Source organism: Callorhinus ursinus, unplaced genomic scaffold (assembly GCF_003265705.2).
Source record: "Callorhinus ursinus isolate GAN/ISIS: 27379988/994484 unplaced genomic scaffold, GSC_fseal_2.0 scaffold18, whole genome shotgun sequence".
In the NCBI taxonomy this organism is placed as follows: Eukaryota; Metazoa; Chordata; class Mammalia; order Carnivora; family Otariidae; genus Callorhinus; species Callorhinus ursinus.
The window spans coordinates 36,505,293-36,520,981 of record NW_027397080.1 but is presented as its reverse complement, the minus strand read 5'-3'; the positions used below and the strand labels follow the sequence as shown (position 1 = coordinate 36,520,981).

The 15,689-nt window shown below is 52.0% G+C and overlaps 2 protein-coding genes across 6 annotated transcripts; both read right to left on the bottom strand.

Moving 5' to 3' along the window:
* Nucleotides 1-263: 263 nt before the first annotated feature.
* On the bottom strand, nt 264-8,725 carry CCNL2 (cyclin L2). 5 transcript variants are annotated; one of them, XM_025856253.1, is made up of 11 exons: nt 8,400-8,715; nt 8,027-8,101; nt 7,681-7,790; nt 6,714-6,834; nt 5,701-5,765; nt 3,140-3,239; nt 2,836-2,940; nt 2,608-2,749; nt 1,652-1,763; nt 1,475-1,567; nt 264-1,292 (listed from the first exon to the last, which is right to left on the bottom strand). In XM_025856253.1, the coding sequence occupies exons 1-11, from the start codon at nt 8,691-8,693 to the stop codon at nt 938-940; spliced, it is 1,572 nt and encodes a 523-aa protein (XP_025712038.1). In that variant the 5' UTR covers nt 8,694-8,715; the 3' UTR covers nt 264-937. The 5 variants fall into 5 exon arrangements, with proteins under 5 accessions (XP_025712038.1, XP_025712039.1, XP_073759622.1 ...); XM_025856254.1 differs by having other exon boundaries at nt 1,652-1,760; XM_073903521.1 differs by lacking the exons at nt 5,701-5,765; nt 6,714-6,834; nt 7,681-7,790; nt 8,027-8,101; nt 8,400-8,715 and adding an exon at nt 4,682-5,099 and having other exon boundaries at nt 3,140-3,898.
* Nucleotides 8,726-10,648: 1,923 nt separating this feature from the next.
* MRPL20 (mitochondrial ribosomal protein L20) lies at nt 10,649-14,913 on the bottom strand. The gene is made up of 4 exons (XM_025856727.2): nt 14,762-14,913; nt 14,532-14,642; nt 12,268-12,345; nt 10,649-11,058 (listed from the first exon to the last, which is right to left on the bottom strand). The coding sequence occupies exons 1-4, from the start codon at nt 14,846-14,848 to the stop codon at nt 10,885-10,887; spliced, it is 450 nt and encodes a 149-aa protein (XP_025712512.1). The 5' UTR covers nt 14,849-14,913; the 3' UTR covers nt 10,649-10,884.
* Nucleotides 14,914-15,689: the final 776 nt, after the last annotated feature.

The window sequence follows — 15,689 nt, the reverse complement described above, 5'->3', positions numbered from 1 at the left end:
CCTTCCCGCGAGCCGGCTGCCCCCCAGACCCGGCTGCCTTCCCGCGACCCGGCTGCCCCCCAGACCCATTCGGTCCTTTCCCCGCAGGGCGCCGCCCTCGTCAGAGCACGGACGGCCCAGGCCCCCCGCCAGCCGGCCGCACGGAGCTCGACGCCAAAGCCAGCACCTGAACGAGCCAGAGCCAGCCGTGCAGACGGCCCCCTGGAAAGGGGGCTGCGGGCCGTGCAGAACGACAAACGACACATTCTGGAACGTTCCAAATGTCCTGAGTAGAGAGAATTGTGTTTATTTAACCACGTAAAATGCATATATAGGAAACTTCTCTATTTGGGAGCTGGTGGCCTGCACTCAGCATCGCACAGATAAAAATATACGACTTTCAACACAGATCTAAATACCTTCACATTTTAAAAATCAGAATTCTCTACACAAGTTTTAAGCCGACAGAATTCAAGTTCTGAATTTTCATATATAGCTTTAACTTGTATTAAACACATGTTTATTTACAGGGCGAATAGAGAAGAAGGGGCTATTAAGGCCATTTTCTCATTGTGAAACACTGCAAAATATGTACATAAGTACAACCTAATATAGGCAAAGGTTCTAAAAGTCATTTTCTTGGTTTGACGTAATTGAGTATCGGTACGGGAGTAAGGACGGCCTGTCGTTAGCACCAAGCCGCCCCGCAAGGACGTACACACCTGCTTCCACGCCCAGCCGCACAGGGCTGCTGCTGAGGTGGGCCCCGTGCTGGCACGAGTGTGCGCTGTGCCCAGGCCGGCCTAAAGGGCACCTCACCGGCCTCTTGAGTCCATCTCCAAATTCATCACAAGGTCCAGAGTCAACAGCCATTTCCAAAAAGAGTTGCACCACAGGGCCAGTCATGCCACAGGTGCACACCGAGGGGCAAAGGGCAGCACTCTGGGAGCCCAGCGCCTCACCTCCGATGCCTGCTGTGCCCAGGGTGATCCCGCTCGTAGCGATGGCTTGTTCGCTCATACGACCGAGAACGCTCCCTTCGCTGATCTCTATAGTAATGACTTTTTTTCTTGTATTTCCCGGAACTATCTGCCCGCTCCCGTGAGCGGCTTCGAGACCGAGAGGAGCTCCGACTCCGGGACTTGTGTGGCTTCTGGGTGGGGTACTTGCAGTCCTTAGACTTCCGGTAGCTCCTCACCTTGGAGCTTTTGTAGGGAGCACCTCTGTGTGCCTGTCTCGGAGGGGAGTCACTCCTGCTCCGTGAGCGGCTCTGCGACTTGGACCCGCCAGATGTGGAGCCGCTGTCACTTTTCCTGTGAGGAAGGACAGCACCACCAAACAGGTGACCACTCACCCAACCACCTCAGGGTCAGGAATGACTTTCCTGTGAGGGGCAGCCACATCACCAATAGCCACCCTGGGGAAAATATCCCTTGCTAGGTGCAGCCCCCCCCCCCCCCCCCCCCCCCCCCCCCGAGCCCTGAGCAGCACATACCTCCTCTTAGGAGAAGCAGATCGTGATGGGGACCTTGAGTAGCTCTGCTCACGACTCCCGCTCCGACTTCGACTCCCTCGCCCCTTTGGCAAGCTGAGAACAAATGGTGGGAGCAATTACAGGCTTCAAGTCTCTCCAGCCAACCCCAAAGGCCTGCTGGGGCGCTTGGGTACTCACCCATTCACCGGGCTGTCAGCCTTAACTTTCTTCACACCCTCCATTTTCCTCTTGGCGTTCTTCACAGAGAGCGGGGAAGGCTTGTTTCCTTTACCTTCTTTAGGGGATTCTGCTAGAATCAAATACAAGAAGTTAAAACCTGACCGCCAGGAAAACTGTTCTGATAGAAAACACATTAGCAGAGCAAGACAATACCACTTCTACGGGACTTACGGAGACTCCCTGTTCCCAGCCTGGGACTCAGAACCTAAACATGCACCCGAAAGACACAGAAAAGCCACCTGTCTCACTTGCCTTCTCTCAGGGGACTGGGGATGTGCATCATGCTTAACTCTAATATGACCCAAAAAAACACAATCTACTACGCCAGATTTATAAAATTTTCATCAGAAAACTAATTAGGTGAGCTGGGTTTAAAAAAAAAAAAAAAAAAAAAAAAAAAGACATTTTGAAAAGCTTGTCCACGTCCCTAATGAAAATATAAAAACCAACAGGCTCAGTTGATGGAGTATGCAATTCTTGATCTCAGGGTTTTAAGTCTGAGTTCCACATTGGGTGTAGAGACTACTTAAAATATTGGGGCGCCTGGGTGGTTCAGTCGGTTAAGTGTCTGCCTTCAGCTAGGGTCATGATCTCGGGGGTCGTGGTATCAAGCCCCGTGTTGGGCTCCCTGCTCGGCGGGGTATCTGCTGCTCCCTCTCCCTCCGCCCCTCCTCCCCACCCCACTCGTGCACACTCGAGCGCATGCTCGCTCTCTCTCAAATGAATAAATAAAATCTTAGAAAGGGAAAGAAAACACAAAAACGATGAAAACTCCTTTAGGAGTGACCTTCTCACTTCAAAAATCAACAAATGTCTGCTGGGGACCCTGGTGCCTGCAGGGAGCTCAGGCCAGCAGCAGACACAGTTCCAAGAAAAATCTGGAGGAAAGGAGGGCCACGCACCCTCACACTCACCCAGCTTGGGGGCAGGTGAGAACCCTGAAGTGCTGTCCAGAACCTGGGTGCCAGCAGGCAGCAGACCCTTAGCTTGTGCCTTGGCCTCTTCAATGGCGTGCCTTCTCTTCTCAACTTCACTTTCAAGGTGTGTCAGATCAACCTATGGGAGTCAGAATCCAAAGAAATTCAGGACCAGATGCTTCTAGTTAAACACAAATGCATATGTTACATGAAAAAACATAGAACCTTTTTCCGAGTATAAAGCTGCAGGATTTTTAAGCAGATTTCCTGAATTTCATCTTCAGTTGCTCCAAACAAAAGAAACCAATGGGGACGATTGGGCAAAGGGATCTGTAAACACAAATACCATCACTGTTAATACTTTCTTTTTTGGCCAACAAGATTCTTAGGGCAATAAAAAACAAGCCTTGCTGGTCACCAAGAGACAGCCTTTTTATTGGCATCGATGAGCATAATCTGAAGAACACCACACAGAAGTTTACTGGAGAAAGAATCAGACCAGGATCCCCTGTGGTGGCGCAACACTGACCTCCAGTGTCCGGGCAGCAAGATAAATGCAGGCACAGGCGATGCTCTCAGGCTGGAACCTCACGAAGACATCTGTGCGAAGGCTGTCATTCATGTAATTCCTGAAAACCAAATGCAGGAAAGACTGCAACGCTCCGGGCACCCCCAGGATACCCGTGTGCATCATCTAGATACGTTCACTACTCTACACAGTCTACTCCTAGGCTTAGAGCTACACAGTCCTGTGAGGCTCAGGATTCCTGGAGAGACATTCTAGCTGCTTTTTGTGAGTACAGGACAGGAAAACAGGGAAATTACTGGAAAAAAAATCTAAAAAGCTGGCTGAATGTCAGACAACACATGTTGCTATGAAAGAGAACCGACTTTAACTTTACTTTTCCCTCAACTTCTGGCTGTTCTCGTGCAAAGCACAATGCCTCAGAGAGAAAATGTCTACTGTAGTGGCTGAAATGTACTTGATGAAAGAAATCTAAATGCTCAAAATCCATAGTGCAGAGAAACATGCAAACTCAAATGAATGGGCTGAGCAGGCAGCCTGCGAGGGCTCTTCTGAGACAACGCGTCCTCTTGCATCCCTTTTCCTCGAAGAGGTGCTCAGGGCCTGGCCCTTCTCCTTCCATGAGGGAGTCCACTTGGAAAGGGAAAACACCCCTGGGCGCATGGGAACATCATGCAGAGGAAGGCTCAATGCCCAAAGGGAAGTCCTCTTCTCAGGCATATCAAAGAACCGTTTCCAAATTGTCCCATTTCAATAACGAGTCTTAAAATGAACATTCATAAAATCAGACAAAAGCAACAAAACACTACAAGTTTCATCATAATCAATACATTTAAAAAACATTATTGTACTTTAAAAGATAAAAATACAAAACATTTGCATTTTTTAAAAGTTTAAGGGTTTTAAAACTGGCTACGTTTTCAACATTTTCCTTTAGATATTATTTATCTGGGATTTAATAGACCAAAATCAGGATCTCATATTAATATATTTCACCAATATGGCATAAAACAGATTCCATGAGAAAACAGTCGAATAAATGATACATTTGCTGTTCCTAACATACCCCACTATGGCAACCCTTAGAGTCAGGCCACACCCACAGGGTAGCCAAGTCCTGCCGTGTGATTTGACTAATACACCCCCACCCCAACCCTGGTAACTTTGTCTTAAACCCTGGAGAAGGTGACACACAAACCCACTCAGATTTCTCAGTGATATATTCAACATATGCCAACTGTGGCACCTGGCTCTGGAAGCTCTTGCTCCAGGCATCAAGAGATAATCAAGGAAAAGACCTACATAATGGCACCAAGGCCATAGGTCTCACAGCATTGCAAGCGAACAGTTCAAACACTTCATAAACATAAACATCAGTAACTTTTTTAGTTCTAATAAATTTTCAGTACTCAAATAGTGAGAACATTACTCTATTAACTTTTAAATCCTAAAAACAAATGAAGTCCTTGAAATGTATATTTAAACTTATTGCTTATCTAAGTTACAATATAAAAAGTGTCCATGAAATAATTTAAAGATGCACACCTTTTACTAGAACGTGTCAACACTTAGCTGCTGAAAAGAGCAACTTTAGGACTTCCAGGAATAATGACAGAATCCCATACTGAAGTCTGAATTCCCATCAGCCAATTCTTACAGCTTTCCATAGAAATATTTTTTTAGGAGAAAGGTACTGCATCTTTATTGCACAGGTACAGCAGTTTCAAAGGGACAAAATTCAAGTCAAGACAGTGAACTCTAATCAATACAATTACCAAGCACGACAGGGTTAACAAGAAGCACCACCGTCAGAGAACCACAGCAGCAGTCGGCCAGCACTATACTATCGTGCGCATACCACCATCTAGAGCCAGCCTTCGGTGGAGAGCCTGCACTGGATTGGCTGAGGACGGCCGCTGTCCCTGCACCAAAGCGCTTGGACAGTAGAGGAGAAGTCTTAGTCACTTACCCTCAGAGGCTACCCTTTGATTGAAAGAGTACAGAAAAGAAAAGTCAAAATAGGTTCTCTATTAGATATGGCATAGCACCAGACAATTCAGGCAGCAAAAATATGACCCTTACAGACTTAACTCCGTGGAAAAAAATTCACAAAGCACCCAGCACTATTACTTCAGGCTTCATTTCTAACATATGCATTGTTTAAAATCAGTCCCAGAAAAACTTTACCCTAACCCTCTTTCTCCCACAGGATCCTCTCTAATAAGAGGCAGTTAGAAGCAACTTCCAAGGAGACATAAGACCACTACATCGACGCTGGCACCTGTGGGAAAGATCCCGATGTGCCAAGTCACCAACCCTCAAAGGGAAGCCCAGTGAACGCTCTCCTGGAAGGCCGGGGGAGGGTGTGGGCCACCTTACCGTTACACTAGTGCCTGATATTTTGGGAGGCTGGTTAGAATCTACACAGCAGGAACACTGGGCACTCAGACAACTCCAGCCCACAACCAAGTCATGGGACTGACTACCCACTGCCCAAGTGCCTCAAATCAACATATTCCTGCACTGCCCTTGCTGGTCTCATAAAACAAGGAAGGTCAACTCACCATGAGGTCTGGACCAGGTGCTGGTTACGCTCACACTCTAACACCTGAAGGTACATAACGATTATCTGGAAGATACAGGTCAGCCAGTTATTACCGAGAACCCTGAGAACCCACAATTCAGATCTTGAGAGCATCCATGCAGTAAATACGAGCCTCATGCTAGATCCCAGGGGTGGCTCCTGGTCATATGCCCGGTGCACAGCTCAGCTGGAGGGGAGTTTTTGCTGACAGGCCCCGCTACCTGCTTTCGAACCCAGGCTGCACCCACCGCAAAGGCAGCTGCATCTTTCAGGGCCATCACAAGGCTGATTCTCATTCTCATCTTCAACATAGTTTCCACCAGTGAGATCAGCTTGTCCTAAACATCTCTGTACCCTAGTCACCACTTTACACAAAACATGGTGTGAAAATACTTTCAGCAAATGAAAAAAAAGTCTAAAATCTATGGTAACTTATCAAGAATTTGAATTAATGCCAGAAAGTCAAACAAGCAAGAGACCCATCAATAAAAAGAGAATAAAGGAAAGACGCAAACTACGATCTTTTTTTTTTTTTAAAGAAGTTTATGCGTCTCATAAAAGGTTCCCATGGTACTGTATGGCAGCCACGCTCAACTGTCATGCGCTGGCAAAGCTGCTTTAGTTCATTTCCAAATAAAGGGTTCAGAATCCTTCCAATTCCCCACTAGAGAAAATAAAGCTATCACTAAAACAACTTTAGAAAATGAGCTGTTGAGAAAGAAAAACATAAACTAACAGATACCATTTTTACAAATTCACTATTTTTTTTGAAAGCTCAAACTTAAAAAATAACCAACCATTCCAAAACTCTTGAAAACATAAAATTAACAGGTAGTATATAAAGACAACTAACAAATAAGAAATTATTTTCAGATTTTAGATATAAACTGGAAAAACAAATCAGGAACACATTTACTCTTCTTCAGAGTTTTCAATCTTGGTGAGAACGGAGCAGTCAGGTGGGCTCCCGTGGCAGCTGGGCCACATACCCACCTTGTGAGGGTGCTTCACGTGGACACAGAAACCCAGCTCTTTGAGAACTCGTCTTTCTGCCTTTATAATTTGATTCTTTAAGTTAACATAATCTTGATCCAATAGTAGAGGCACAGGTTTCCTACACAGACAAAGCACATGTCCACATAAGGGTCAAATAAAACAATGTCTCTCAAATCCCAATTACCTCCAAATGGTGAAAATCCACTGTGAACACCGCAATACAGATGTAGCCTTTAACAAAACCAGAGAATCTTCCTCAAACCCCAGTGCTAACCTGCTTATCACTTCTCAGTAATACTCTCTTTTCCTTCCAAACAGTTCTCTGATGCACAACGAACACAGAGCAGAAGATTTCAAAATCCCATCACACAAGTACTAACCGCACATTACCTGGCTCAAAACAAAAGTTTATGTGTTATGGGTGAATGGAAAACCAAAGAACCAATGGGAGCAGAACATTTAAACAGCCTGAGGCTCGATTTTCCAAAGGACCGTCCACTTGAGAGGCATAAAGTCTGGGTTGTCCAGGCAGTGGTTCTCAACCAGGGCACAATTTTGCTATCCCAGGGCCAGGTGTGGAGACGTTTTTGGCTGTCATAACTGAGAGATGAACCGTTAGCATCTAGTCTGTAGAGACCAAGGACACTGCTCAACATCCCACAATGCACAAGACAGCCCTCACAACAAAGACTCATCCAGCCCAAAATGTCAACAGTGCGGAGGCCGCAAACCCAGCTCTAGAACATTCAGCGACAGGCATGGGCGAACAGGGAGACCAGTGCCGACAAAACCGCAGCCACAGTTCCCCGCCCTTTTTACCATGATCCCTTCGCTCGCTGAACAGCACCTGCGGGGCACCTCCTGGGCAGCAGGCCCTCTCCTGGACACAAGCTTAGCGCTTCACACCCTGAGTTTTGTTTCAGAAACGTCTGTGGACCTTAAGCACAGAAACCAGGAGACTCACCTCTTCTCTCTCAGATGCCGAAGGCGATGAAACACATTGATGACGTCCCGGATGCGTCTCGGAGCCTCCTCTATCTTGGAGGCCAGGTGAACGCAGGCCATTGACACATGCTGAAACGCAAGCATTGCAACACGCGCGTGTGTTCCTTCCACCCACCACGGTCTCCAACGGCTCAGAGGAGCGATGAAGAGCGAGGCCCAGGGCGCAGGGGCACCCAAGCACAGAGCCGCCGTGGGGAAACCACCCTGCGTCCCGGGGGCGGGGACCCCGACCCCGCCGCGGAACAGCAAAGCCGCGCTTCCCCGCCACGCGTTTCTGCGCGAGGCTAACGCGAGAAGGCGCTCACCTCCATGGAATGCTTCACAAAAGACTTGGTGTAGAAAAACCGCTGGAACAGCACCTGCCCGGTAGCCATAGCCACCTGGAAAAGACGAGCGTCCCATCACTTGCAGCAGCACAGTTCGCACTGAAGTCGCCTGTTTCGTGCAACCGACGCAGACCCAGACACTGCAACCTTCTGCAGGTCCACAGAGGCTCTTCGCGTCCCGCCGCCTCGCGTCCCGCCGCGTCCCCCTCATCGCCCCCGAGGGACAGCAGCGATGAGACGCGGGGCCGGGGCCGGCGCTGGACCCGGCCCCGCCGCCAACAAAGGGCCCGGCCGCCTCCCCCGGCGCCGGCGCGGCGGTTACCTCGGCCGAGGCTCGCGGCCGCGCCCTCACCTGCGGCAGGCGGAGCAGGATGCCGGCCGCCTGGATGAGCTCGCAGCCCACCACGCGCAGGTCGGTCTCCGTATCGGTGTCGAGGCCACTCGACATGGACGGCGTGAAGCGCAGCTTGTCGTCAGGCAGGAGGCAGTTCTCCAAGGTGATGAGCACCCCGGAGTACAGCCGGTCCCCGATCAACATCCCCTGTGACCCGGGGGCTGCGCTGCCCGAGCCCGGGGCACAGGCCGCTGCGGCGGGGGCCGCCGGCCCCGGAGCGCCGGCCGCGACCGTCGCCGCCGCCGCCGCCATTTTGTGCCGCCGACTCCCCTTCGGGCTCCTTCCCGGCAGGGCGGCTCCTCGCGACGCACTACGACCGCGACCGCCCCGCCCCCCCGCGTATCATTGGTCCGGTCTGCGGGCGACCCGGCGCCGCCTTGCCGCGATTGGCTGGGCGACCTACCCGTCAGCGTTGCGGCCGACGTCGACGCCGTAGCCCAGCGCGGACGCGGGGGAGGGGGGGCTCGTTACCCAGAGAGCCCCGCGGCCCCGGGTGAGCCCGAGGTCCACAGCCCGACCCGGAAGCACTACCGCGGGGGCCGGCCCCCGGCGCCCTTAAGCTCCGGCTTCCCCGGCGCGGCCGCGCTTTCCGCACAGAGATCCGGCAGCGGGAGGAGCCCCCGCCCCGCAACCCCGGCCTGCCCTGAGGGGGTCCGCGAGGGTGCGTGCGGGCGCGTGGGTGCCGGCGGGGGTCGCAGGCCTCCCGGGCGGGGGGCCGCGAGCGCGAAAGGGTTGGCGCGCGCCGGTGAGTCGTCCGCAGCCCGCGCCTGCAGCAACGGGATGCGGCTCGCCTGCGCCCGTGCGGGGTGGCTGGCGCGGTCATCCCTCTCCGGTCCTCACTGAGCCCGGGCTTCGGGGGGCAGACGCTAGCACGGGGTTCCCGAGGTTCTTGCCTCCGGAACAGAGTCCGCAGGGGAGAGGACTAACCGAATTCGAGGTTTCTGCAAAGCCTGCGGAAACGCAGAAGTCGCTCCCGGGATGGAGGGCAAGGGAGCTCGGACTTGGTCCTGCAGGGGGAGCCTCGGAGGAACCCCCCTGGACTCCCCAGCGGTTCCACCAGGCAGGCTCAGGGCCGCGCTCGCATCCGTCCCAGGGTCCGAGCTGCGGCTTTCGTTCTCTGCCGCTGTACGTTAGCCCAGACTTCCAGCAGGACTAGTGCAAGAACCCACGTGAGGGTGGTGGGAAAGCCTGGGTGGGGTCTGCTGGGAGGAGATTACAGGGTAGAAGCCTGGGTGGCACAGGTCCAGACACTCGGAGATGCTACTGACTGCACCCAACTCAATTGCCCAAACCGAGAGGCCACCAGTGGCTTTCACTCCTGGTGAAACTTACCCTGCAGCTTACATAGTGCCAACCAAGACCCAACCTCTCTTCATCTCTCCTACCCCCAGGCTCTCAGCTCCAGGCTGTACCCACTCTGTGGGTAAAAGTTACCTGGGCATGATGGGGCCGACTACAGACCCAGTGGCAGGAAGCAAGAGGTAGAGACCAGAGCTGGCCAAGAGGGGAACAGACTCAAGCTGGAGGGAGCTAAAAGTACATGCGAGAGAAGCTGAGGGTAGAAGCAGCTCACTAATAGGGTAATGGAAGGGACCTGGACTTGAGCCAGGGGGATGGATTCCCCTGCAAGGCAGCGGGCAGAGATGGATGGACATAAGGGGGTTGCAGAGTTAGAGCTGCTGTGAGTATGTTGGGAAATTGTTCTTGGACTTGATTCTATACTTAATGAAGGAGAATATCTGAAGAAGGGACCCAAAACCCTTACGTTCAGATCTCCCCACAGGTGATGTGATGGTCACCTGTGAGCACTAAGGTGAGACTGGAACCAGGAGAGCCACCCAGCTTGCTGCTCTTACTGGCCTGGGGAGTGAGGTAGAAAGCAGAGAAATTGGAAGTGGCACTCAGACTGGCCAAAAAGTTGAGCAACGGAGTCCCTGCTGGAAGGTGGAGACCAGGGGAAGGCTAGGAGGGTAGAAGACTAAGTCAAGCATAGGCAGGGCCAGATGTGGTTGGGAGGCTTTGGGTTCTGGACAGGCTACCAGCACAGCCCTGAGTGGGGAGCCAAGGTCAGAGTTCACAGAGATCTGGCTCAAACTCCCCCAGCTACAGAAGATCATGCTCAGCTGCCCCTCACCCTGGCAGTCTCTCCCCACCTCCGACAGGGCACCCGAGGCATGTGTGCTTATGCCAGAGAACACAACTCAAAATGCTGAACACCACATGAGCTTTATTTGTACAGTCTGTAAGATTTCTAGATCTGTCCCAGTGAGGGAAAAAGGGGCCTCTTAAACCTGTTACTAAAATGCAAATTAATAACTGTTGAACACACAGTGTTGACAAATAATTGTTAGACCCTATTTTTACTACTGTGATCATCGGAGGGAAAAAAAAACCTTTTCCTAAGATACTCAGATGCAAAGGGCAGGCAGTGTTGGAATCCCCCTCAGTGATCCTGCACCACTCTGGAAAATATGCCTTCGGGCTCTTTCCCATCCCCCAGGGCAGCAGCAAATCCTTCCTGTCGCCTCCTTTTGGCCAAAGCAGCCAAAGATTTAAAAGTCTTTGGTTCATAGATGGCTAGATCCGCAAGTACTTTCCTGTTGAGCTCCACCTGGCACTGGGAAGAAAATCAGAGCCCGTGTCAGAATCAGAAATATGTTTCAGTGAAAAGCGGCAAGACTGGATGCAGCCAAGAATCCTATGGTTTGAGTTGGGGGGAAGCATCTCCCCTACTGAACACATTGCATGGCTCCAGGGCAGTCTCATGCCCTCACCTTTGGGGAGGTGGAAAGCGCGTGGCGAATGTATCCAAGCAGGATGCTGGAGGATAAATGTGCACAAGGGGAAGGCATCCCTGCAAGATGTCACATGAGCAAGGATGTTGGCATCTGGTCCTGGTGCCAGCCATGGAACTAACAATCCTGTTAGGGTCAACAATCGATCATTACCCAGACAGAACTATGACTGCTGGCCTGGGGTAACCCTTTAAGTCAGCTTCGAAGAGAAAATCACAATTCCCCTTCTACAAACAATGAAATGCGACACAGCAAAGTATGAGATGCAGGCAGAGTAAGGAACAGAGTAAGGAACAAAAGGTGTTCTCAATTTCCACAAGGGAGCGAAACCAGATCATCTATCAAGGTAAACTGCATGCAACTTCCAAAAACTGAAGAATTTGAAAAGCAAAAGTAAAGTAAGATGATCCCTGCGTGTTAACCACAACTATGCAGGGGTGGTTCCCGCTCTACTACCTGGGCCTTGTGTGTCTTGGCCAAGGTTCGCTCTTCTGAGCCTGAGGCTCATCAGTAAAATGGCAATGTCATGCATGAGGATACTTGCAAAGTACCAAAGACAGGATCTGGTACAAGCTAGAAGCACAACACCCACTCCCCTTTTGAAGAAAAAACAAATGCACACAAAGCAGAGAGATTAGCATAAACACTAGATTCAACAATTAACTAAGATTTTGTGACACATGCTTAATCTCTCCTGTCCAAGACAGTCCCCGTGCTGTTTGACTAGGAGTTTCAACTTCATCTGCTACCTCATCAGAAATCTTTCAGTGCAAAACCTTGAAATTACACTTTAAAGTTAAAGGCAAGTTTTCTGCCCCTTTTCTCTTGATGGGGAAACACAAGGGCTCATGTCCTGGTATCAGCTGTCCTATTTCCAAGGCAAAGCAATTGTGATGGGTCCCTGAACCTGCCAGAACTCCACCTTGAGAACGTGTCAGGGAGCCAACACTCCACTGCCCATTGTACTGGCTGATGTCAGCTGGATCACTGTAGATTTCAACATCTCAACAGAACCACATCCTCAACCATACCTTAATTAAATTGACCATGAATGCTGGGTACTTCAGGCCGTGTTCCTGGGAGGCAGCTGTAATTCGATTAATCCAGAGCTGAAATAAGAAAACATTGAAATGCTTAAGAACTAGTTGTGCATTATGTCCCCACCTACCAACAAAGGTTCTGAGTCAACTAAAAGTCAAATTAAACTCTTTTTGCACAAGTAAATAGAAAAATCAGTGATTTCTCTTCAGGCACACTGGCCTGCAGTACAGTCAATTAGCAAAACTTGATGCTCTTCATTCAAATGCCAGCTTCCTTGTGAATAAGTAGTTAAGGGGCGCCTGGATGGCTCAGTCGTTACGCGTCTGCCTTTGGCTCAGGTCATGATCCCAGGGTCCTGGGATCGAGCCCCGCATCCCACATCAGGCGGGCTCCCTGCTTGGCGGGAAACCTGCTTCTCCCTCTCCCACTCCCCCTGCTGCTTCCTCTCCCACTCCCCCTGCTTCTTCCTCTCCCACTCCCCCTGCTTGTGTTCCTGCTCTCACTGTCTCTCTCTGTCAAATAAATAAAATCTTTAAAAAATAAGTAGTTAAGTCACATGCTGTAAAGCATTAATTCAATACACGTTTTTAGGCCTTGAGACTACAAAGGTGAGCAGAAGAGTCTGTGGCAGACACAGCTCAGTGCAGAAAGGATCCATGTGGATGAATTACAACAGCCACTGAGATCAGTGCTACCAGATGGGGATGAAAAACTTGAGGTGGAAGCTTCATGGAGGTGGAGGTAAAACAGTCTTGAGGGAAGAGCAGGGCTGGAGGGGAGGGGAGGCATCAGGAGAACCTTCCTGGCAAGGAGTAGCAGGGTGAGTTCCAGGCACAGCAAAAGGTCTGAAAACTGTAGGGACACCAAGGCTAGTGGTTAGATCCAGAATGATCTGTCAGAGTGATATGGAAGCTTCTGAACAGATCTGGTCTTTTAGACAAGGGGGTGGATTATGGGGTGCCTGACTGGCTCAGTTGGTAGAGCATGCAAGTCTCAATCTCAAGGTTGTGCATTCAAACCCCACACTGAGTGTAGAGATTACTTAAAATCTTAAAAATAAGGGTTTGGATTCTTAAGCCATCCTTTACTCAATGTTAAGACAGTACTCAAGTGCATTTTCTTCCTTTACTTCAGTGGTTCTAAACTTTGAACACGCATGAGAATTATGTAGAGGTTTGTTATATTTCTCGCCCCTGCCCCCAGAGTTTCTGATTCAGTAGGTGTGCTGGGGCCTGAGAATCTGCATTGCTAACAAGTTCTTAGATGAGGCAGAAGCTGTACAGGGACCCCCCCCCCCTTGAGATCCTCTGCTCCCATTAGCAGCAAACACGTGTGTGCTACCAGACACTGCTCACAAGTCTTCCCATACACGTGTGGACTGACCCGATCCCTGCAGGGTCATAGGACGCAGCCTCACCTCTAGCATTCTGAGTAAATGAAAGGCATGAAGAACAGAGCTGGGATGCAGAGGTCACTCCTGCACACGAGACCATCGTGCACAGGGACAGTTCATCATGCGTGACCCTGACCAACAGTTAAGGATTTCTGACTCTAAAGGGTCAGAATTCTCCCCTCTTCCTTAAACGTTCCGCCAATATTTACAAAGCGTTCCTGACGTAGGCCGGAGGTTACGGCCTTCAACAGAGCGGAGAGATCCCTCCCAAAACTTACGTCGGGGGCGGGGAGCACCCACCCACCAACCAACCAAGTCAAGCACGTGGTATGCTGGTGGCTAAGTGCACGAGAAGGGACATCCAGCGCAGGACAGTGAGGCGTGACCCGAGAACGCAGAAGCCGCAAGTGCCAGGAGCGCGCGGAAGCAGGCTTGGCTTCTTCCCGGCGCAGAGGAAGCCGGGGGCCGAGGGGGAGCGGCCAGAGACAAGGTCTCAGCAGCCGGGTCGGGGCGCGGTCGGCTCATTAAGGGCGTGAAGGGAAGCCACCGCAGGGCTTCAAGCCGAGCAGAGACGTGCGCGGCAGAGACCAGAGCGGTGGAAGCTGGGGCCTGGCGGGGAGGCTCTGCCACCGGCCCCGGAGGAATCCTGGGTACCCCAGACTCCGTCTTGGAGCAGAGGCCGAACTCGCCGGGGGCTTGGCACGTGAGAAGTGAGAGAGGACCAAGAGGACCGAGGGTGGTGCCGAGGACGGAGAGGCCGTTCCCCGAGGTGGGGGGCGGAGAGGCTCAGGACCGAGCGGCCCCCCTGGGGCCCAGGGGGAGGGGTGGGGTGGGAGAGGCCGGCCCCGGGGCCGCGCTTACTGTCCTCATGTTCCTCTTCTTCAGCCTTCGCGCTCTTGTGCATTTCACAAGCGCTCTGGTCACAGCTCTCACCGCCAGCTTGTAGCACCGATTCTTCCTTCCCCGGAAGTGCTGGGCCAAGAAACGCGAAAGGAGGGTCGTCAGCGCGGCCCGCGGGCTCCGCGCCCCGCCTGCGCGCTCCGAGCCGGGAGGAGACGCGGGGGGCCGCGGGGCGTGCGCGGCCGACTCACCCGCGCATGCTGCAGCACCTCCTGGACCCGCCAGTAGCGGTCCGTGAGGCGGCTCCGCAGCCAGAGCTGCGCGGAGAGGAAGACCATGGCGCCCGCGAGCCGGCTTCTCCGCTCAGCCGCGCACGCGCCGCGCCGCGCCGCCTCCAGCGGAAGCGGTGGCGGCGCCCAAGCGCTTCCGGGTCGGCGGCCGGGCGGGGACTTCCGGGGCGAAGGGAGTCTTGCGGTGCGGTTCAGTGCGCCGCTGGCCCGAGGCGGGGCGCCGTTTCCGGCGGCTGGCAGCACTTGCGGGGGCGGGGCTCCCAGTCTGGAGAGTGTAGCGGGTCAGGCGCGGTAGGTACCGTGGAGAAAGTGAACACTGGCGGTTCCGTTCGTCCGAGATGCCCAGGGTCCGCGGGTCCGCAGAGGGCAGCCGGCGGGGCGGGCTGCCAGTGGGCGCGGTGTCCTCTGGGGGTGATGGAGATTCTGCAACAGGATACTGCTGAGGGCTGCCTAACGTCGTGAAGATGCCAAACACCATCGAACTGTGCGCTTTAAAATGGTCAAAACGGCAGCAGTTAGACAGAATGGAAATAATCAAATGGTAAATTTTATGTGTTTTACCACCTTACCGCTATATTACCATTATAATGAAAAATAACGAAGTGGGGGGCAGAATGGGAGAGTGCACTTTCTTTGTGACTTTTTAATTACAGAAAAGTTGCGAGACTACTTCATGGAACTCCCCAATGCACTTTACCCAATAGCACCAACCGTTTACATTTTTTAAAAAGATTTTATTTCTGTATTTGACAGAGAGCGCACAAGCTGGGGGAGCTGCAGGCAGAGGGAGAAGCAGGCTTCCCACCAAGCAGGCAGCCCGATGCGGGGCTCCATCCCAGGACCCTGAGATCATGACCTGAGCTGAAGGCAGATGCTTAACCGACTGAGC